At 40.2% G+C, this 23,107-nt stretch overlaps 3 protein-coding genes across 9 annotated transcripts in view; 1 reads left to right on the top strand and 2 right to left on the bottom strand.

The window, feature by feature from the left end:
* The window catches only part of efemp1 (EGF containing fibulin extracellular matrix protein 1), a 53,964-nt gene extending 48,173 nt beyond the window's left edge, over positions 1-5,791 (bottom strand). For 4 of the 5 annotated variants that reach the window (XM_077495054.1, XM_077495061.1, XM_077495055.1 and 1 more), the window contains exons 1-2: positions 5,543-5,791; positions 4,218-4,322 (exon numbers count right to left, since the gene is read on the bottom strand). The gene's annotated coding sequence lies outside the window, so the exon portion shown is untranslated. Of the gene's footprint in view, positions 1-4,217; positions 4,326-5,542 lie in introns of all 5 variants that reach the window. The other variant, XM_077495057.1, reaches the window with a different exon arrangement.
* A 956-nt stretch (positions 5,792-6,747) lies between these two features.
* On the bottom strand, positions 6,748-22,263 carry xpo5 (exportin 5). 2 transcript variants are annotated; one of them, XM_077494637.1, is made up of 33 exons: positions 22,180-22,263; positions 20,467-20,588; positions 20,313-20,385; positions 20,106-20,243; positions 19,481-19,663; positions 19,364-19,390; positions 18,509-18,694; positions 18,332-18,408; positions 18,224-18,253; positions 17,866-17,956; positions 17,539-17,622; positions 17,290-17,415; positions 17,124-17,214; positions 16,924-17,034; positions 15,841-15,914; positions 15,616-15,771; positions 14,564-14,605; positions 14,390-14,479; positions 13,756-13,955; positions 13,567-13,669; positions 13,289-13,470; positions 13,118-13,218; positions 12,959-13,055; positions 12,750-12,885; positions 11,866-11,964; positions 11,722-11,768; positions 11,498-11,607; positions 11,169-11,228; positions 10,525-10,619; positions 10,324-10,431; positions 10,073-10,210; positions 9,055-9,219; positions 6,748-8,176 (listed from the first exon to the last, which is right to left on the bottom strand). In XM_077494637.1, exons 1-33 carry the CDS (start codon positions 22,222-22,224, stop codon positions 8,027-8,029), a joined length of 3,537 nt encoding a protein of 1,178 aa, XP_077350763.1. In that variant the 5' UTR covers positions 22,225-22,263; the 3' UTR covers positions 6,748-8,026. The 2 variants fall into 2 exon arrangements, with proteins under 2 accessions (XP_077350763.1, XP_077350762.1); XM_077494636.1 differs by lacking the exon at positions 22,180-22,263 and adding an exon at positions 21,041-21,240.
* Positions 21,616-23,107, top strand: part of LOC144000889 (apoptosis-stimulating of p53 protein 2-like) — a 28,557-nt gene continuing 27,065 nt past the window's right edge. For both annotated transcript variants that reach the window (XM_077494640.1, XM_077494638.1), the window contains exons 1-2: positions 21,616-21,743; positions 22,016-22,154. In XM_077494640.1, the coding sequence (XP_077350766.1) occupies positions 22,128-22,154 (27 nt within the window). In that variant the 5' untranslated portion in view covers positions 21,616-21,743; positions 22,016-22,127. The remainder of the gene's footprint in view (positions 21,744-22,015; positions 22,155-23,107) is intronic.

Raw genomic sequence — 23,107 nt, 5'->3', positions numbered from 1 at the left:
AAAGTTTAGCACAAACGACACTCAATGTGCTCACTTTATAGCATCATGATGTTCGTTCAAAAGCTGCTTTCCCGAGAACTTTGAAACGGGAAATTTTTTCGAACTCTGAATAAAACAGAGCATCCAGTAATCATCACCAGCGTTTGGTGTGACGTATTACCTTCTTGCCTGAGAGGGCGGGAAGCTTGGCAACATTGCCTTCCTGGCATTCCCACAGACGGGCGCTGTTCCTGCTCGGGTAGCGCTATAATACTACCACCCACAATAGCAAACACGTCCTGATTGGGAATATAGACGTGCAATTGTGATGCAGCCAACCTGCCAAAAATCAACATGACATACGTTAATGGGCCATGTAAGAAGACGTGGCAGGCCAGGTACGGACCCCCAAGCCTCAAGTTTGTTAACCCACTTCAAAATAAAGACTGGACTTAACTGGTAGCAACAAACTGTCGGGGAAAGTCTACTAATGGCGGCAGTAAGAGGGCTGATGTTGAAGAAAAAAGGATGACACCGTCTTGGGCGTCGAAAAACTGGGTTGGATGGAAGGGGGCAAAGACAGATGAAGGGGGAGGGAGCAATCAGAGGGGTGCCAGACACAAAAGAGGCCAGGCCGTGGCCGGTGGCACGCGATGGGCAGATTAAGCAGCGTTTCCTCCCCTAACTGAAGCATTAGGACACCTGACTGAGTCCCGCCAATGGCAGCCAGCCAAGGATTTATATGCGTGTGTTTGAGATGGAGCGGGTGGGGCGGTACTGGGGTTCGCCTTTCAGCACTCCTCAACAACACAAAGAGGGATGGGGTGGGGAAATAAGGGGTGGCTTGGAGTGGAGTGTGTGTAGGAGGGGTGGTGGTGGGTCCAAGCCTTACCCCTCACCATCTGCTACCCAGGCTAAGTGAGGACAGGGCCCAACGAGGAACACATACACGCACACACCTGTTAGTGTGTCAGTGGGCGGGTGGGCGTTGTGGCAGATGGGCAGGGCACCATCCTGGCACCCACAGACAGCCCATATTAAAAGAAGAGTATTCCCGAGACCCTCCCCCTGCCACATTCCCAACCCCTGCCAACCAATTCTTTATGTTTTGCCCCCCGCTTGATTAAGACATCCGTGATTAGAGACGTTATGGACAGCGAGGGAGGGTGAGAGAAGGGGCGGATCACTTATCCATAAGACTTTTACTGTAAACAAACATGGACCACTTTTGCCCTAATGCTACTTAGCTAGTGCTAATATTTTCATCAACTAGAGCAGCCATTCTCAACTGGTGGGTCAGGAAACAAAAGTGGGTCATGGAGCCATTTTGGGTGGGTTGCAAACCGGTAATAAAAAAGGATTCCAGCGTTACAATGGAACAGATATACAATTAATTATTAGAGACAATGCTAAGAATACTTTTTACTTTTTTTAATTTACGGTTGTCATGTTCATTAGTTGCTTAAAGCGTTAGTCAACCCCCCCCCCCCCCAAAAAAAATAAATAAATAAATAAATAAATGTTCTATGCAGCCCCACTAGTCTAAATACAGTATCCTGGATAACATTGCATTAGTAGAATACGAGTTAAGCCGCAAAATCCACCAGTTTTATCAGAAGGCGGCCATTTTCCCCACTTTCTGTCGCGTGCAGATGACATCGCAGTTGCTCAGGACTCAGTCATTGACCAAACATGGCTCAATTTCAAAAAACAAGTGAGCTGTGATTGGTCATTGCCTGAGCAACTGTGACGTCATCTTCAGTCGATAGCAAGTGGCAAAATGGCCACCCCCTGAGATGGATAAAAACAGCTGGATTTTGCTACGTGAATGACAAATGTAATATTAATCAGAATGTCATGTTTAGACTAGTGAGGTCACATATAACAAATTGTCATGAAATGTTTAAGGTTGATTTCCTCTTTAAGGTGCTCTTAAAAGTCACTTTATCAAGTATGTGTCACTAAAATAAGATATATTTTTAAAGACTGCTTTTAAACAGTACCTTAATTGCACCCGTCCACAAGTTTTGTCACTTGAAAAACTAGTAAGCAGAGTCATTCACATCTCACGTTACCACTGTAATTATTAAACTAACCCGTTTTACTTTTGTAGTAGTACTTCTTTCACTGCTTAACATGGAAGTTAACCAGCATTACTTTACATTACTGATTGTGTTCGACTTTTGGAGGTCCCACTGCATTCGTATTTAACCATTTTTACAGTAAGCGTAGATATATGTCGTTTATAAAAAAAAAAGGGGGTCAGAGAGGCAGACAGTTCGGTCTTGCTGAGCAGTAATCTGAAAATACCAGTAATCCTCCACACACAGAGCCCTTCTGGAGGGGCAAGGCGGTGGCAGTGGTCTCGCATGGCAAGGTGCGGCCTGGTCTCCGTTTAGCAGCCTCGCGTCTGTCCGGGCTTGACACGCAAGCCGAGCCTTACAGCTGCCAGGACTCACACTGGGAGATGAAGCGCAGTAAAGCAAGCCCCTGGTCACTCAATGAGAATAATTGCCTTTTTTTTGGGGGGGGGGGGGGGGGGGGGGGGGGGTGTCCCCATACAATGTAGACTGAGTGCAGGTCAATGAACTCGTTCAAGCAGAGTGTCAGAACGAGTGGCTCCAATGAGTCGGCGCTTAATGAACATTGAAAATATTGTTTTGTTTACATTAATAAGCACTATTTTTCTGCCCACACATGAACATACACAAAAAAAAAAAATCTCTGAAGACTTTACTCAAGTAGCAAATGCAGCACACCTGCTTTGAAAGAGCAAATAAGTACGTTCCCAGGGGATTTCTCTAACAATGAAGCTGCACTGAAGCTCCTGTAATTACATCACATTAATAAAAAGTGTACAGTTGAACGAGCCGCAACAGTACAGTGAACCCTCGCCCACTCTCCAAATTGCCTGTAGAAAGTAACCGAAAGTTACTCTCTGAAAAACACACTTATTCGTACAGAATTTAGGCTTGATGGCATACAGTGCAATGGAAGATTCCTGTAGCGGTCAGACAGGCAGGCGAGGCTCCTTATGGGGTTGACGACAGGAAAAGCAGCGTGCTGAACGTCTCAAAATGATGCAGAGAAAGGTCCGGATGGCTACTGGCAGCTGCTAACAAATAACTGCTCAACATGCTCTAAGCTACAGTAAGATAGTTTGTCATATGCATGGAAAAAAAAAAAAAAGCATGAATCACTGAGCCAAAACAAATTGGAAAAATAGGAAAGTAGCAATTAATGTAGTTTATATCAATGATCTCTGGTGAGTGTTTCTCAAAATCAAAATGACATTTAATTTTTGTAATAGTTAATTGTAAAATGATCTAGAAATTATTACATCTGACCCATCAAGCATTTGAATTGTTTCATAAAAATGTATGGATCCTTTTTCTTCTTATTTTGTAATTGTCTATCGATTATATTATATATAATCATTGTACATAAAGTAAAACAATTAGACTGATAACATATTTATTTAATATCATATAAAATGCATATAATATTAATGAGTAAAAAAAAAAAAAAAAAAAACGACGATTTTTTTTATATGCAACTATTTTCTTATTTCTCTATTACATGAATTGTTTTGTGAAAGACACAAAAGTTCACATCCATGTTCTGCTTTACTTTGTTTACAATAGGTTACGGTAGTTAACAATTAGATTACAGCGGACCCCAGCTACTCATGAAGAATAGGGACCAAGCCTGACTGCAAAAACAGTGAAAATTAGCTCCCCTGAAAAACAATAATAAAAAAAAAAACCTAAGCGGGTGTCAAAATAACTGCTAATAAGGAAAGGGTTGGATTAATTTAAAAAATAAAATAAAATTCCCACAAAAGATGAATTTGCAAATGCCGAACTGCAAACATGCAATTGTAATATGTATATAAAATGAAATGGCCAATAAATTGAAGAACAATACAATTAAAATGAGAATTATTCTTATTTCCTAAAACAAGTTAAATTTTAAAAATACAACCCTTTTCTTCCCCCCAAATAAAATAAACCTTCACCTAATTTTTCATCCAAACATTTAAGAAAATTACCCAGCCCATCCGTCACTTTTACAAATCAAATGTTAAGCATAAAAGTTTATATTCCCATGTGCAATACTAACCATTTTTTTCCCCCCAATCGTAAGGCAAATTTGACCAATTGCATTTTGCTCCCTCACTCCTGCAAATAGTGAGGGTTCACTGTGCTGTAGTGGCGATATAAACGGTTAAAACTTACCTTGTATGGAATAAGGTGAGCGCAAGCTTGTGCAGATGTGTTCTTCCCGCAAACCAGTGCACAACCCAGCTGCATAACCAGGAAATACTTCAAGCCCGACACCACCTGCTGGGAATAAATCACTTAGAATATTCGACTAGTGGTGGGAAGGAGGAAAAAAAAGAGGGGAGGAAAAAAAATAAATAAATAAAAAACATTGTTACTGTACCTACTTTATAAAAATTTTCAAGGATCTGTTTCCTAAAGGCTAAATATTTCCTCATTACATGAATAGACATCTATACTTTCTATTCTTGTCAAAATAAGCATGTAACTTTTTTTCCCCCCCTCTCAAAGTGGTGCCTTGAGAATCTTCCAGTAATGACACAAGTGGCGTTATTGAGCATAATTAAAAATAATTCCAGTTTTGTGAGACTGCAACTGAATACTGTACTGCCCCTTCTGGTGTGCCCGCCACATGGGGGCAGTATAAGAAAAACTGTTTGAGGAGTCTTCATGATCCCATTGTGGTAGCATAACAGGACGAGCCCACGATTGAGCAAGCAATGATTGGCTGCTACATTCAGGCACGACTGCCAATCATACTGCAGCGAAACATATGTAGCCTACAACTCCAGTGGGATTCATCATGACGCCTCAAGTCCTCTTTCAGATCATCATTAGTACGCCAGCAATTAAAAATAAATAAATAAAAATAAAAAATAAACATAAAAATAAAAAATAAAAACACCGAAGAAACATCACAACATACATAAAAACTAGTATTTATAGTAACTGTCAGACCGGAAGGCAACGTTTTAAAAACACTAATTGTTTACTTTGAAGCTTCAACTGGGAGTGGCAGTCAACAGCCTAAAGTCTATTTTATTATTATTAACTATTTGCCAAAGTGTTGTTTACTGAGAAGTCAGTTAAGCTCACAGCCACCATACAGGCGACGTATCTCAACAGCTGTGCAAACAAGACGTAAAGTTCCTTGAGGTAACTAAGTTTAGAGATGAAAGTCACTTGGCTTTTTCAGTTATCGGTAAAAAAAAAATAAAATTAAAATTCTGACAGTTCACAATGTAACAGTTTTCCTTGATAGGCCTACACTATCACTATGCAACGTCACACAAAAAAAAAAAACAAAAGAAAAAAAAAAGAAAAGAAACTTTATGTTACAAAATGGCTATTGCATGCAATTATGCATTGTTACTTCAAAGTGTGTACTTTTATTTACAGGTGTTGAATCATATATTGTAGAACTTGTGAGTACTAATTTGCCACCTGCCTTGCACAAACGTGAACATTTTTATTTTATAGCCTACTTCCATTCCTCTTACCTGAACTTCGGCTGACATTATATTCACCAAGCTGTACAAAAACTGCGCCTCGGGGTTGATTCGGTTGAATTCGGCCACGGCGAAGCGAGCAGCCGCCAACACCCGGCGGTCGCTCACCGACACCCGGCGAGGCTGGCCGGTTATATTTACTCGGCGGCTGGCTGGACCGGGTATCGTGGTTCCGAAAAGAGACACACACGCGAGTAACAAACACGCCCACGTGAACACGTCGAACTAACCTAATTAGCAGGGCGTGTTTCACTAGTGTAGGTCAGAAAAGCGAGTTTTGAAGACTTGTAGGCGTCTAGGCGAGTTGAACTCACCTGTTTGCCATTAGCTCATTTGACTGGACCGGAAATGTTGTGGTTCCTAGGCAACCATGGTTGTTCCCGTCAAGGTGGTAAAGGATGAGGTAAAAGTCAAGGTGAAGTAGGACAGTTGTACTCGTACTTTTTACACCAAGTAGACTACCATCTCCAAAAATGCTTTGCAGTATTATATTGTTGGAGTTAAAAAAAGATTAAAACAACTAATTTGCAATGTTTGAACACATTTTAGTGCTCATTTTTTAATATGAATGAGGTGTCCACAATTCAAGTGGTTCTCAAACTTTTTTTTTAACTACCTAAAAAAATTATTGCATCTCCACGTACTACCATCATGATTGAAATAACATTTACAATTTTTGGTAGCCACTGCAAAATTTTGTACAGTTTGAAAATGTGTGATGAAGCTGCAATACCAGAGTACTAAAATTAAATATAGGAGAAATATAAAATTTTAAACGTTTAACCAAGTATGAAAAATATTTGTAAAAGATTAAAAATGTAAAAGACAACTTAACTGTACTTAAAGTGCACTGGAGTAAAAAAAAAAATAAAAAAAAACTGAAACCACTATAACATTACATCATAGTTGCACTGGTGCAATGGTGGTTGGTTATCACATCAAAGTTTTGGGGTTCGATGTTCATAATTCAGATTCTGACATCCTGTATGAAGTTCTGTGATGGCCAAAGTAGTTGTACTCTATATTTACCCCCCTCCTTTTTTCCACATTTCACCCACGAAAGTTAAAGAAAAAAATACATATATTGTGAAATATAGAATTCTTCACTGATTACTTCGAATACACATTGAGCATGTACAAAAACCTGCAAATGAAACCCTGACTCAAAGATAGAAAGAAAGAAAAAGACAAAAAAAAACTTTTCCTTTTTATTCAAAAGCAAACTATCAATCACAATGAACTTTTACAAAGGCTTTCCCCTTTGTTTTTATAATCTTTTTTAGTGTTAACAAGCAATTGTTTTCTTTTTTGTTTTTCTGTTTTTTTTTGTTTTTTTTAAACGGACAGTTACCAGAGACTGACATGAATGTTCCAAGGATCTGAGTCACCTTTTTTTTTTGGTACAACAGTTGAGCTGCCTTTTTCTGCATGCTTACAAAAAAAGGGAAAATTAAAAAAAATAATAATAAAAATAAAATAATGCAAAAATGCTAAACTAAATCTACATAATGAAAAGAAAATAATTTTTACATTTTACAGCTCATTAAAAACAGAGCACATCAAATTAACATAATACCTAAAAACAATTCCTCGAACATAATAGGAAAGCATTATTGGATTTTTTTTTTTTAAAACAAACTCGTGAACATGTTTGTTATTATGTGGCCTTGTTTAAACATGGTTTGGCACATATTGTAATAAAAAAAAAAAAAACATGACAGAACATAAAAATAGAACTTGGGGGTGCTGATTAGAATTGACAAATACCAAGTACTTTATATACAATACAAAAAAAGCTTATTTTACTATTAAACCATTTCCATTAAACAAACATAGGAAATGTTCTACATGAGGTACCAAATAACAGACGATCCAGAAGTATTAATTTATCCAGTACAATTCTATTATTTTTTTTAAAAAAAAGAAAAAAAAGTGAGTACATCATGACTCCTTTGTTAAAATACAACACACTGTACTGACAATTTTGATGCAAAACGTAATGTGAACACATCTGAGCTGATTAGTGTGGATGAGGGGAAAATATTACTCCTCAGTGAAATAAGCTTGCTTCGCAGTTTGAAAAAAAAAGAATTGCTGTGTAATAATAATAGTAATAATAGGCGGCGGCGTGACACTTGACAAGATATCGTTAGCCTAATAGCATAATAGCCTAATTCATTTTTAACTTACTATCACAATATCAATAAAAAATAAATGTGATAATAAAAATTTATTTTCTTTACGTTTGTGTAGGTCAGTCATTCGGGTCATAGTAATTCTGCAAAGGTTGACTTGAGGAACCCGGTCCCTTCTTGCTAGCAGAATTCATTCTTGTTTTCCGAAAAGGTTTAAAAAAAATAAAAAATAAATGGCGTAGGCAAATAGACTTTTAAATTAACAATATATTGGTTGCAGTTGCAGCGCACCTCGAGTCCCAAAAGTGTTTGTTAGAGAAGCTTTGCCCCACTCCTCCTCCTACAAAGTGTTATTCTCCGGGTCGAAGAGAGCCGTAAGCCCGGTCGTTTCGTCGCTGCTCAGCACATCCTTGTCTGGCTTCACCTTCTTATAGAGAGATGGAAGATTCCGGATGTGAACTTCTTTCCTGAACTGCTGACAGAGAGCTTTCTGTTGGCGAGGGAAGAGAGAGAAGCCTATTAAATGTGTAGTTTTTCCCCCCCTCTCACTCTCCCGCTCTCTCTCTCTCAGGAAAATTGAAGCACTCTGCAGAGCAACGTTTCTCATGCTATGGGTGGGGACCAAAAATGTGTCAAGTTAACTCATTCACTGCTGAGGATGTTTAAATTTGTCAATCCAACTGTTTACTGCCACTGATGTACTGTAAATATTCATCAAGTAGTTTTTCCAAACGGTAGGCGTGAAAGAGGGTGAAATTCAAACTTCTACACTGTAATGACAAACAGCCCCCTGTAGATGGTGGCGCTGCATCGTTTTGGAGTTGAGATTAGCACAGGTTTTGGGTAGAAAAAGATTCGCGGGTGAATCTTGTCATATAGTAGGAGGGAGATAAATGCCTACAGGTTGAATTGAACAAGTTTAGAATGAGGAACACTATATGTACCAAAAAAAAAAAAAAAAGGCTCTGACATTCAATGCGGTGAGTCAACATCGCTCACGCTGTGTCTTAAATATTAAATTATTATTTTGCCATCAAAATCTCCCAGTCTTGCTTTAATTTTTGTATAGTTCGAGGTGTCAAAGAAGACAACCTATTAAGGTCAAATTTACTGTTCTGCTTGATGTTTCTTCTTTGGTCAGAAACTGGTGTTCTTTGGTGAAACGGCTCAGTCCTTATATTGTCACAGAGCACAATATTTTGTGGTTCTGGAAAGGTCAGCCAAAATATTCTGAAACAGCTGGCAACATGGGAGAATGCGTTAAAATTTGCTCACAGTGAATGGGTTAATGACAGTATTCTGCCGTGATGTCGTTTGTGTGGTAGCACTGAGGCAACACCGCCACCTAAAGACCAGATATGACATTACCCCAACGGCGCCAGCGATGAGCTTCCTGAATTTTTCTCTCCTCTTCTTCTCGCCGACCTTCTGCGTGTTGGGCTCCAGCAGCCTGCGGTCGTACATGTCCAGGGACTCCAAATCGATGTTGGGGATCTGGTTCATCAACGCCCGCAGCTCAATGTAGCGAGGGCGCTGAGGAAGGACAGGAACGAGTTACACGGCTATTCTTTGTTGTACTGGACATGTTGGGCCTAAAGTAGATAATATGAACTTTTTGAAAGAAGGGGAAAAGGAAGGAAGGACTGACATGACAATGAAAGCAAGAAGGACAGAAGGAAGGAAAGAACAAAGAAAGAAAAAAGAAAAACAAACAAGAGTTTGTAAGGAAGGAAGGAAGCTCAAAACTATGACGCATATAAGCAATGAAGGAAAGAAAATAGGATTGGAAGGTAAGAAAGAAAGAAGGAATGAAAGAAACTGGAAAGGACAAGGAAATGAATGTGTAAGGAAAGAAGAGGGATGGAAAGGAAAGAAAAGAGGGATGATGGCTGAAGGAAAGAAGAAAGCAAGGAAGGACAAATGAATAAAGGAAGGAAAGCTTGGAGGGAGGGAGGACAAGAAGAACGGATAGGGAAAGGAATGAGGGAATGAGGATCTCATGAAAAGAATTGGGGGAATGATTCATGAAGACAGGAAGCGGATGCATTGAATGAAGGAAAAAGAAGGAAGGAAACGATAACATACTGAAGTAAAGTGGATGCGAAGAAGGAAGAGTTGAGAGAATGTAGTAAAGCTGGATCAAGCAAAGAAGGATGGAAGAGAAAAAGAACGAAGGAAGGAAAGAAGGAAGCCACGTAAGATTACTGCAAGGAAGAAAGAAGGGACCTATGAAAATCAAGGACAGAGGATGACAAAAGGACGTGAAATGAATGGAAGAAACAACTGGTGAACTTAAAGAATGAAACGAGGATGCATTAAAGAAACAAAGTACAGAACTCCTTCAACACTGTGCCATTTTTTTGCCCACACAGTGTGTTGGCCTTACCAGGTTGTCGTAGATTTGCATGGCCAGCTGAGAGAGGCTGGCGTTGCAGACCTCGTGTTGCCCGTGCGTCTGCAGGGCCTTGAGGACGCTGATAAAGAACCAAGAGACTGCCTCTGGAAGAAGGTTGAATCCCATCACCTGCACAAGAACAAAACCACACGGAACAGTCGCTTGTTGTCGCGTATCCACTCCATGGAAAGAGTCATAATCAATCTAACTGTGTGTCGCGGAAATTCAAAAGGTTCTCCTGCCTGCCGCAGAAGAGTCCAGCAGATTATGGAAGCCGCCCGATGACAGTAATTGGCATCCCTCCACGATAGCGAGGTGAAGGAAAAGGACAACAGGGTCATGTAGATGTTCTGCGTAAAGAAGAAACAAAAAAAGAAAGGGAAAATCATTTTGAGGGTTCAGTGTGTTCACATGTGTGATATCGATGATCTGACAGCTCTGACCTCATCCTTCATCAGGCTTTTCCCCAGCTCGGTGAGCTCTTCTGTGGCCGGGGCGGCGGACGACGCCTGAGTTGCATCCATCATGGCGTCGTCCTCTGAACAAGGTACATTTTAAAGAAGCGCACTTAGAATTTACTCATTTATCGATATGTGCAAATAAAAATATTAAAGACCAAAATAATAAGGATTTTTTGTGATTAGATGTACTGCATTTCTTGTATGTATTACGGTACTGTATCATTTATTCATAATTAGGACTCGACCAATAAAGATTTTCGGGGCAGATGCTGAGTACAAAATGGGGCACTTATAACCAATTAATCAGCCTTTAATTAAAAAAAATATATATATATATAAAATGACTAACACACATTTTTTGGTTCATTAATATAACTACAAACACATGAACTGGCAAAACATCTGTGATGGTTTTGCAATACTTTGACCATTAGTCTATGTTTAATGTTACAAAAGAAAAATTTTCAAAAATCGGCTGATTTGTTTTTTTGTCATTATCTTTGTCTTATTATTGTGGTGTGTTAATATGATTTTGAAAAGAGCTAATACCAGTTGACCAATTAAACTGTCAAGCCCCATTTATAATGGCATATCAATGCTTTCCTTATGCCAGATGTGATTCTCACCTTCTATTTCCTCCTTATTGGCAGCAGGTTCGGCCGCTTTTCGTGAAATGCAGCTTATAGCTGAAAATGACAAGCGTTACAAAATCAACAAACACTAAAAAGAACAAAACACACACAACAGAGCAAACACAAACCTCACACACCACCAAATACACAAGTCACACCCAAAACATCACATACAAAAAAAATAAAAAATAAATAAAATTGCCCATATACTGACCAACATCCCCTCACCCCATAGTCAATCATGCCCATCCCTATTTATTTAGAATGTAAAACCATTTAAAAATAAAATAAAATAAATAGAGGCGGAGAGTAAAGAAACGCACTGATGAAGTCCAGCATATCCCTGGTGAGAAGGCGCAGCAGCTGCTCCTCCAACATCTCCTCTGTCACCTGACTCTCCTGACACACTATTTCCTCCTCTTCCTCCTCACCACTGGCAAAAAAAACAAACAAAAAACGGTGTTTTTTAACATATTCAACAGAACACATCCAGAATAGGAATATTTAAACACACTGCGATATAAAATAATATTCAGTGCAGGCTTACTTGACAGAAGCTCTCTGGATAATGGCTTGCCACTTCACGTTTAAACGCTACACGAAGAAAAAGAAAAAAAAGGAAAGGTCAGGAGAGTGAGCAAATGGCTTGACGGGAGCTTCATAATGGACTTTATAGTCAAAAATATAAAACCTGCAGCATGTAGGTGAAGAGCGGGCCGAGCAGGGGGCACAGGAGACTGTCGTTGTATTCTGCAGGACACGAGAGCACCAACTGCCTTAGAAACAAGCGTTAACAACTGTTAAGGAAATGTTTAGATCCTTGTCGGAAACTTATTCAGCACAGGCCTTCACGGTCTACTGTGATCCATTAATCAAAATGTTACTCTGAGAGTGTCAGAGTTCAACACTTAAAAAAAATGTCTTCTACGAACTCAGTTATGTAACATTGGTAAATATTGTTGCGTAAATGTTAGATGTATGGTCAATGGCACTTCATTTATATAGCGCTTTTCCACCTTACAAGGCCCTCAAAGCGCTTTAAATTTTGACTACCCATTTACCTACTGATGACGCAGCATCATATCTTGCTCGAACTCACAACCTCTGGGTTGGGAGACCAACACCAGACCACTGAGCCACACCGCTGGTGTTCAAGCTTCATGATTATCCATTTCGAGTGCTTTGCCGCTAACTTGTGGCATCTGTAATTACAAACCCATTTTGGGAGCGGTGTCGATTTGCAGATTTTTGCTATTCGCAGAAGGGCTCACAGTCCCTTATCCTTTGCAAAAAGCATTTTTTTTGGTCTTTTAATAAATTGCCAGCCCTTACAGTTTTCATATGTTAGGTTTATTCAAGACTAAATTTTCCTACGATGTGATTACGAGTTTGTTTTTGTCTATATGTGCCCTGCTATCGGTGGGCAACCAAACCAGAAACGTAAGCTGAGAAACAGTAGGCTCCAGCTTGACTGTGGCCTTAATGAGGATAAGCATTATAGAAAAATGATTGCGTGCTACTAAACTGTGCAGGCATTATCAAAAGGAACCACCAAACAGAGCAAAAGAGGATATGAATGACAGGGCGAAGTCTGTAGTCCGGCACGTGGTCGAGGGAGAAGAAAGTCGAGGCGGATATTTCTTCGGCCAGCCTATCAATCTTGTGGAACTCCTGCTGCAGGGAAAGTCCTCCGTTTCCCAGGATTTGAAAACTGCAGAACAGAAGAACGGTAACACGAGGATAGAAATATAGGAAGAGACACTCAAAAGCGGGGCTTTACTTACCAGTTGTCGTACAGCTGGGCGAAAAAGAACTGCATTCGTTCCAGATTTGTTTTCAAGGATGGTGCGTCATACGTATCCTGAATAGGTTGAGCCAGACCTGGAGAACATAAGATTGGAATTATGCTATGCTCACATGAGCCAAACATTGTAAAGTCTCACCGAGAACCAGATTCCTCTCTCCGTCCGTCAGCTCGTACGCTCTGGTAAATGTCTCACTCAGGCGAGCTCTGTTCTCTGGCGCAAACAAACTGTTTTGAGTTCTGTGGGGAGATGGAAGAAAACCCGTTAAAATCGTTCATTCAGCCGCTTGGTGAATCTCCGGGCACGTACTTGACAAGAGCCAGAAGGTTGGGCAGGAAGGCTAAAAATTGGGCGGCGCAGGGGTTTCTGTAGATGGGAGTGCCTGACGCCGAGTGGCCCACGAAGAAGCCTCCGGCCTTGGCGGCCTCCGGGTCCACAGGCCAGCGCGCCCGCTTCACCACGGCCAGCATGGCGTTCAAACAGAAGCCCAGCTGGGAGAAGATCGGAAAGGAAACATTAGCGGATGCTCTTCTTGGTTGACTTAGTCCCCTGGGAAACACAATTTAATAAGATATGCTACCGCTTACCCTTCCCCTGTTGGCGCCGGCAACTTCCGCCTCTTGGCGCTGCTCGTTGACTACTTGATCGGCTCCAATGAAGGATAGGAACATGGCGGGATTGGAAAGCACTCTGGGAGGCGAAGCAGTGCCAACACTCAATGAACAAAAAGCCTCAAAATGCAAACACTTCAAAATTGTAAGCGACTCAAAACGCACTGCTTCGTGGCGTCCGAGGTCCAGTCGGCCATCACGGAGGCCAGCAGCTCATCTATGAACACCTTCTGCTTCTCAAAGTCCTTGAACTCATTACTGATGAGCACCAGAGACTCTATCAGGGCACACTTCTGCATAAACGTAAGCGTGGCGTCGCTGGAGAACATCTTCTTCACCTGGTTGTAAAACATGTCGAAACAAGGCTGCGACAAGGGGCGGAGAAAAAGAAATGGCTTACTTTGCTCTCCAAGTACCAACATTTTACAGTCAGTGCTTCACTTTTTATGTTAAAGCCTTAATATCAATGATTTACAGTACTGTAGAAATGTATTCAATTTAAAAAGCACACTATTACATAGATTCATAAAATACTTTTCCGAAGGCCAATTCTAGCCTATTTTCTACACATATTTACACAAGAAACAATATCTGATTTCTTAAGAATGTAAATTTTCTAAGGTATAATCTTAAAAATGATTACACAATGAAATAGTTAAATCAACAGTGTGTGAAGAGAATCTTCATAAAACATGCAAGTTTAACTTTTTTAATCAAAATCAAACTACAGATTTTTTTTCCCCCCCCGCACACAATATACACTCGTAGGCATACTTCAACTTTGACTCAACTAAATTACCAAAATCATCTGTGGATAATCTCGGCAAATCTTGATTATGGCGGAGCAGGCGTGCCTCCTCACGTTGTTTACAGCTCGGGTGCGTGGTACCTGTGTTTTTAGTAGACTTTTTTCAGTATTTAATCTACATGTTGTGGAAAAAGCAGTTATTACAATTGTGTGTATATGGCCTACCTTTATTTCCTGCACAGCCCCAAACGAAACAGTCTCAAAAAGCTGCAACGCCAAACAGGTAAGGAGGAATGTTACCATTTTGCAAAACGATCAGAATATTCCCACAATAAATATAACATCCCCTTCTCAGAAGTAAAGTTACAAAGCTAATTCCCCCAAATAGTGGCAGCTGCTAACCAAAAGAGCAGCACTGAAGCTTGTGAAGAGAGCTGAATTTAAGTGCAGTCTTCATTTTCTGTTGATGCCATTAAACCATCTGTCAGCTAGAACCCATGTTGTGCATCATGTGTGATTAGTCACGCTTACACTATTAAATATTTGCTTAACAAATATTCAAAGCTGGATTCAAATTTGCACTCCGATGGGTTAGGTTTAGGCCAGTTAACTAAAAAAAAATAAAAATAAAACCCTGCTGTTTTCCGAGGCTAACGCTCTCGGTTTTCATGGATTCTTCTCACGGAGCTTCCCGCATTCATGTGCCTGCTGCAGTACGAGGTACAAGAACAGCCCAACTCTCATGTCTGCATATGATCCTGCTTAGTAGTGGAAGTGGAGGACACACGTCAAGGTCCTTATTGTCGATGACTGCAGCCTTCTGACATTCGCTCTACTGGGCAATTGGTTTATAAATCCATGAATGGCAAGACAAACAGATTGGCCGACTTGTGAAGCAATGCGGCAAGGTCGTAGTGATCGGACAGGCGCATCCGTCTAAATTATTGTGGAGCCTGAGGAGAGCAACTGACGTATTTCATCATCAATCATGATGGGGACCACAACAGAGGTACACACTAATCAACAGAGGAATTTTACGGAATTTAGTATGATAAACAAGTCGGAATTTAGCAAGGCATCGTAAATGAGAATACAACATGAGCCGAAATACAGTGAGAAGAAATTTGTACTGTGAGAATAAGTGAACGTTTTTTTCAGAATGAAGTTATAATATTAAGAGAGCTAAATCTGAATATTCCGAGAAATAAGTTGCAATCATGTGAGTGAAATATGAAGTCGCCTCTGCTACGACAGCACATTCAATGCCGTTGACTGACCTTGCAAAGGACCTGAGGCAGGAACTGCTGTCTGTATTTGACGAAGGGGAAAAGAGTGGACACGTTGGTGAGCACGCACGACACTATGTGAGGATCTTGGGTGTTAAAGCTCAGCACAGCCTGCAGCAGCTCCATACTCCCGTCCACGGGCAACTTCTGCACAGTCACATTCAAAAGTATTGAGCCATCTACTGCCTTGTCAGGTTTATAAGCTGCATCCGTTACCTCCTCCTCGAGACTCTTCAAGACCTGTGGCACCACGCATTCCATGAACGCGGTCACGGCATCCCATTCGAGCACTGGCGTGGAGAAGAGCGCGAGTATCACATCAAACACTTACAGTGGCACATATCTCAAATTATCTTAACCTATTGAAATGAAAGGAACCATAAAACACAATTTTTTTTGTAATATGTTTAAAAGGAAAAATCGGAAATATAAAGGATACGGCATAGGATCAATATAACGTAAATAATGAAACTTTGCACATCATGATTTCTGCATCCATTGTGCAACTTCCTCTGGTGTAATTACAAAATTTGCATTTTAATGTTGCAGATTTGAGACAACAAAATTGGAATCTAACAAAAAAAACAAAAAACAAAAAAACATTCTTGGAGGAAAGTCACACTTTTCTGGGGTGAATAAAGTTCTACTATGAGAAATATGTTTAAAAAACAATCATCATTTTCTTAAAATCAAGTTGCAATGCAATGAGAAATAAATATCGTTAAGTTAGAACTTATTTCTCATAATTTTATGGAGCAAAATGACATTTCTCGTGCTGGAAGTATTACTTCTGCTCCAGACATTTTTTCTTTTCATTTACGTAGTTTATAAGTTAAAAAAAGAAAAAAATACAGAATCTTACATAAAATAATAATTATAATTTTCCAAAATGAAGTCCTATTACAAGAAAAAAAAGAAAAAAAAGAACTTAGTCGAAATAAAAAGTACAAAAACAAGTCAAATTTCCAAGGGAAAAAAAGCTGCAATATTACAAAAAAATGTAACTTTAGAATATTTATTTCTTGTCACACTGCACTTTAATTTTTATTTTTTGTAGTTTCACCCCCACACACAAAATTAAGGCTTTTTACAATTCAAAGTAATAAAGACTGTTTAAGACTATTGAGGACTTATTACCATTTTCTTGCAACATTTTGAGAAATACTATGATATGATAATAGAAATCTCGTATCCCACAAAACTTCCTGAAATTGTGTGAAACAACTAACAATCAAGCACTTTCAATAATTTAAGCACCCTGATTAAAGCATGAATGGAGCAGTCAGCAAAAGTACGTACCTGTGGCGTTGCTAAGCTGGTATTGCAGCGACATGGCGGCCATCTGAAAAGCCTCCAAGGGAACGAGGCGACACGCGCACCTCACGTCCTCTCCTAGGTGCGCCCGGAACGCTAAGGGGGAGAGCGACACATATCCAAGATATTCCATGACATTTACAGAGGGATACAATTCCTCATATTTCAACAGAAGAAACGCTTACAATTAAAAAAAACGTTGAAATCCTCGTCACTGTCAAAGTCCACACGCGAGTATTGACAACTTGGGTGATCGTTCCTGCTGGGGAAACCCGTCTGGACGGAAAAAACAAAATATGAATAAACAGCCGCGCTGGTTCTAAAGCACTGTAACAATGACAACACGCTGACCTTGACAAAGTTGCTTATGGCCGATCTGAGGAACTTGATACTCATTTCTAAAACAATAGGCTCCTGGCAAAGAGTCTCGTGTTTGAAGACGGACGCCCACGTAGGCTGAGTGGACCACCTCAGAAACTGTGGCGCAAAAGACAAATTCAATTCAAATATTTCTATAAAAGTTCGTTACAATGGTCTAATCACTCCCCAAATTTTATCTTCAAGCTAACATGTAACAGCTCGCCATTCATTTCATCTTACCAGGCTGGAATGCGTCGTGAAAGCCAACAAGGCTTCCAAGTACTTGCTGAGGTTTGCAGGAACATCCACTTTAACATCAGAACCCTGCGGAGACATTTTACATAACATTTAGTCATTTCGTTTATGTGGTTAATTTTAGGTAATGATTGGCATAAATCTCAACTTCATCTGGAAAACATCAAGAGTAGCGCACCTTTCCTGGTATGTAGCCAACCAAAGTGGTCAGATTACAGTTCACAACTCTCGACTGTAGTGCAGTGAACAGAACTAAAGTGCGTGGTGCAAACAAGCACACATCTAACACATTAAAAAGACTTCCATACGTACCACCAGTGAGGTGAGCTGACTTCCCAGTGCACACAGCACCTGACACAGCCTCTTGAGGAACATGTAGCGCCGCTCCACCACCACAACTGGCCTACAATACAGGGACACAGTCACCATCAACGTAATATTACAAACATCACAAGGTCCTCCTACATTAAGCCTTTTTGGGTTGTAGCCCTGCCAGAACCTGCTATGGCGCTGTATATTCATAATATAATACAATAAGTTTCAATGATTATTTCATATTTAGCATCTTTATATTGTAATAGTTAAGATTAAGAAAATATTACTTTTGTGTAGTGGCCCCGGGCAACTGTTAACGTAGAACCACACATCAACATCTGTACATTCTACTTACTGTGTTTCAGAGGTCGGACCGTCTGCTGACCTGGAAGTAGATACACCAGGTTGAAACAATCGCTAAATACTAAAAAGGGAGCACAATGAGAATCACAAGTACACTCACTGGGCTGCAGAAAGAATATAATTCATGGCAACGTCCTCAAACAGCAGCATGAACGGCTTCCTTTCCTCCAGTTTGCCCTGTGAAGAAACAACAACAAAAACACACACATGTATAAAAAATAAATAAATAAATAAATCCATAATAACGATACCCAACATCTCTCCCGCTGTGTCGAACCTTGCGACTAATGGCGATGAGAAGGCACTCGGCCGCCTCCAGCTGCAGCTCGGGCTCGCTCAGCAGTAGACACAAGCTCTCCAGCAGACGGCAGTTCCCAGACGTGATGTACACCAGAGACACCCAGTCGATGTAGCCGGCCAGCGTGCTCAGGGTCGCCACGGCCACTCTGCAGTGAGCCCTGGCCTGACATAACACACAGTGGCCTTCATCAGTGAAGTTTGTCGAACATCGTTTTTGATTCAAAGGCCATTCTACATGGTAAAGTCAGCATTTTTCCTTGTCGCTCAATTTTCCATTGTGGTATTATCAGAGACCCCATTTACACCACAGTGGTACCTTACAAGATTTTCAGGAAACAAGCTGTCGCTTGGCCGATTTTTGCCTTGAGTTGTGAGCACTAAATAGGAGTAGCGAACTTCACAACAAGCAGCAGATTGTAAACAATTACTCTATGCTTGCTTTAAGCTGTTAATGGCCACTGCCATCTGATGTTCAAACATAAAGAATTACACATTTTGCATTTCATCAAACAATGGAACGTTTAAAAGTCAGCTAGCTTAACGCTAACACAAAATGCAAATGGTCATAGACAGGCTAAAAAAAAAAATTCTAACAGACATTTACATACAAACGCTGCAGTGACACATATAGAAAAATGTTACTCACAGGTATGTTATTTATCATCTGGAATAAAAATTGAAAATGACTAATATTCCTAAAATGTATTTTTATTAGTGTTTTTTGGGGGATGCTGGAAAAGATAATGGCATTTTCAGTCATTTCAATGGGGAGAAATTATTTGAAATAGAAATATAATAGTACAACATGGGGGGAAAAAAAAAAATCACTCACCTTCATTTCATGCTCTGGCGACCCTTTCTAAATAAAACAGACCAGATTTATATTTTAGCCATATTAATGCAGCTTTTCCAAGTTTAAAGATCTTATCTTTTCAACATCTTATTTTACCAGTTTCCGGTACTCTTCGATGTTTAGGTGCAGAATGGTCATGAGGAAGCTGAAAATGCTCTCCATGTTCTGCGAGAGCGTCTGCTGGATGTCTCGGCGACGCTGCTGATGCAATGTCTGGAAGGTGATCACATCTTCCGCCAGCCTCAGCAGGATCAGCATCACCAGCTCCGTCTGGGCTTCCTACGTGAATGGTGTCAGTTTCATGAATAAAGTATGAACTTTGAGTACGCTTTTTTTTTTTTATTTTATTTATTTTTTTAGCTTTTTTAAAACTTGTATTACCTAGAGATGAACCACCCTCATGTGTGAGCTTCCATGAGACACCAGCACACCTCACAACAGTCAAGTTCAGCATATATCTCATCACAAACTTTCAAAGTTACAATGTTAACTACTTTTAAAATGACAGTTAAAGTGTTCCCAGAGCAAAGTTGAATTTAATACTTTTTAATTCCGTTTGGAATTTAATTTAAGACCAAGTCCACAATGCTCCCAAGTCCCAACATCCCAAGTTGTTCATGTATATTATTAGACTCATGGATTCAACGCCATTCAAGAGCAAAGTGTTCCGCCGCCATCACTATCCCCTGCTATCACAGGAGGTTCACTGAACTGTACGCACCCCTTCGCTCGAGAGAGTCTCCATCTCCTTGAGCATATTCGGCCAATTCTGTGGCCATTCCCTCTTGATCATTTCCACGACGACTCGTGAGAGGACATCTTTGATGTAGCTTTCCTCCTCCAGGATCGAATGTGTACCCTGAGTGCAAACAAGCGTCAGATCAAAACCTAGCTGTTACAGTTAAGTGCACCAACACATCATACTCACTTTTGACAAGAGCTGCATGGTGCAGTCTTTGACCTGGACTTTCTCTTGTTGTTGCATATCGTTCCATCGGAACCTGCGAGGGGAAAAGATGCTTATTGCAAATGTGCATTTTCATTAAAATCTTAAATCCCTTAAAGTTAATCATGAGACTCACTTGATGACGTGTTCAAAAATTTGCAAGCCAAAGTGCCTGATTACAGCTGGCTGGGATTTGTCTGCTAGATGTAAGGCGCACGGGACACACAGTAGGCTTTTCTCTTTAAACTCCTCGAAAAACTGTCAAAAGACATGTCATGTCATCCCAAGTTCTCAACATATGTTAAAATAAAGTAACCACAAAAGTAAAACCTTACAACTGAATGGCTACAAGTTAGCATAATAAGTTAACTAACATTATATTGCTTATTTCAGTAATTCATTCCATCAATTCATCCATCCAATTTATGCTGTAAATTTTTTTTTTTTTTTATCATGGTCCACGTGACGCTGGCGTTTGAATGAACGTAATGGAACGATGTTAGCAAGATAGCTAACTTTTAAAACATCTGGCAAATAACTGGCAGTACGTATAGCAGAAGATCCACTTTAACAACATTAATGAGCTAAGTCTACTGCTGCGAAAGTGTTTGACTTCATAACAACACCGCAGCTTTTATAAGTCATTCAACTATATGACACGTTTAGCTGCCGGCTAGTAGCAACGAGCTAGCAACCGTTAACGATGCTACCTTTAGGGCCTCCAGCCGGTATATTTGACTCGATTCCGCATCCATGGTCACGTTCACAGCCTTGATAAGCTGCTCACACATGGTGGCTACATGCTCATCCATGGTCCACGTAGCACCGGGCTAATGTTTACAACTAGACGAGCCGTAAAGCACCAGTTCCACCGTCGGAAGCGACGTCCACCCAGACTCAACGTGCAGAAAATGTGGCACACAAGACTTTTTGAGCCTTTCGCTTGCTGTAGAAGCAAGGACGTTTCTGGGAGATGTAGTTTTTATTGAAAATTACTGTAAGAAAATATTGCTGGTATCATATGTTGACTTGAAAACGCAAATTTTGATAAAGGAGCAGACAGGAGAATAAATCTTATATTTTATTTCCTTTTTTAACAGAAATGTTCACATTTAAAGAACCCCTCTCTTCCATATATCTACTTATTGAATCAATTTACCACAAAAAAAAACACAAGTGCCATTTATGTATGTATTTATTTATTTGTTTGTATAATGATGAAATACATTTAAAATATCTAAAATATGTTTTGGCTGTTCGCCGCTCGGCCAGGTGGGCCGGGCTTGGATTCCACAGCCTCTTCTTCTTCCTCCTCCTTCCCACGTCACGTCATTCTGGGCTCGGCTGCGAGCTAGCGAGCAGCGCCGTACACTAATACGGAGTTTGTGGCTCTTTCCCATCGTCTTTTCACGGGTAAGTCTTATCTAAAAAACACACTCAATGCTACCGAATATACTTATATAAAGAAGACGCCGTTTGTCGCCAAAGTGAGAAAACTTGTTGTTGTTGTTTTTTAAAGGCGTTCACCGAGCTCGAGTCGTAGCGAATGTGTGCAAAGTTGTTTAGTCGAAACTTTTCGTAGCGGAGGAGGCCATGTTATTAGTTGCAACAGGTCGCCTGGATATATTGGTTTTCCTATGAAAATATTAAAGAATTGTTTACATAATTTTCTTCTTTAATAACAGGACGGCGGGGGTTTACGGAGAGGAGAAAGTCTCCTTGCCCAAAGCGGCTTCACGAGCTGTGCTGGGATTAAAGTCGCTCCGCTTTCGTCGAAACTGCCAGTGGTGTGGCTAAATGCGGTACGAAGCTAAAATGATGCCGGTGAGTAAAATTATTTTCTACCTACACCCTTTTGTCTTGTAATCCAGTTTTTGATGCTCAAATCGCACATCTTTCCCCCAATTTTACATGGCGAATGTGCAGTCGTTACTATGGCTATCATTGTGACTTGTATGTATTGTAAATGCGACATGACGTTCTGTGTTTGCTTTATGGCGTATGGTAGTGTTGACACTTCTTGGGAAATGTTTCATGTTTATATTATGGGTGGGAAGCGCACAGCTTGTCACTTATGTAATGTTTTTCTACAATAGAATACAGTGGTATTTTGAGATACGAATTAAATTCGCTCCTCAAATCATCAGTGCCCCATCTCAATGAATGGAAATTGTATTAAAGAGACACTTGATTGAGCAGGACATCTGCACTTATATAATAGGTCATATGTAAAAAATTATGTCAGCACTATAATTTACCTCCTGGAAAAAGTAGTAATTTTAAGGGTTTTTCGTGACTACTTTCCGCAGATGTTATAACGCCCCCAAATTTGGGATGAGACTGCTTGATTGACGCATCAGGCTGACTACATCATTGAAGGAGGCAAGCATTGTAATAGTTTCCTGGCTTCGTTTGTTACATTCTGTTGCCTGAAAAACGGTGACCAATCGCCACCAAAATTCAAATTACGTTCGTCTTGTCCACTTGTGAAAATATAAAAGCGCTTGGCACAGTACTTGGGTTTTTATTGACATAATGTGAGCCCCTTTTTGAGGGAAAGCCATTATTGCCTCCACAAATTTGAAAATACGGTGTTGATCTTTTTTTTTAATTATTGTTACAGGTGTAAGTGGAGTGGACAAGAGTTTATACATATGAATTTTGGTGGTGATTAGTCTTAGTTGCCAGACATTTAGTGACTCTAAAGTTTTGTTACACTCCATTGACAGGCAGCAACTGGCTAACACCACTGCCGCTGTTAGGGCAGCAATTAACCA

The sequence above is a fragment of the Festucalex cinctus genome, chromosome 14, assembly GCF_051991245.1.
Source record: "Festucalex cinctus isolate MCC-2025b chromosome 14, RoL_Fcin_1.0, whole genome shotgun sequence".
Classification (NCBI taxonomy): domain Eukaryota; kingdom Metazoa; phylum Chordata; class Actinopteri; order Syngnathiformes; family Syngnathidae; genus Festucalex; species Festucalex cinctus.
Note: the sequence above shows the minus strand (reverse complement) of the source record. Positions and strands in the feature narration are given on the sequence as shown.

Excerpts from the sequence above, each read along its gene's own strand:
- xpo5 (XM_077494636.1), bottom strand. The coding sequence starts at position 21,142 with ATGGATGAGCATGTAGCCACCATGTGTGAGCAGCTTATCAAGGCTGTG. Across the intron at positions 17,215-17,289 it reads CCATAAGCAACTTTGTCAAG|ACGGGTTTCCCCAGCAGGAA; the intron begins GTCAGCGTGTTG and ends TTTTCCGTCCAG. Across the intron at positions 10,432-10,524 it reads AAAGCCTGATGAAGGATGAG|AACATCTACATGACCCTGTT; the intron begins GTCAGAGCTGTC and ends TTCTTTACGCAG.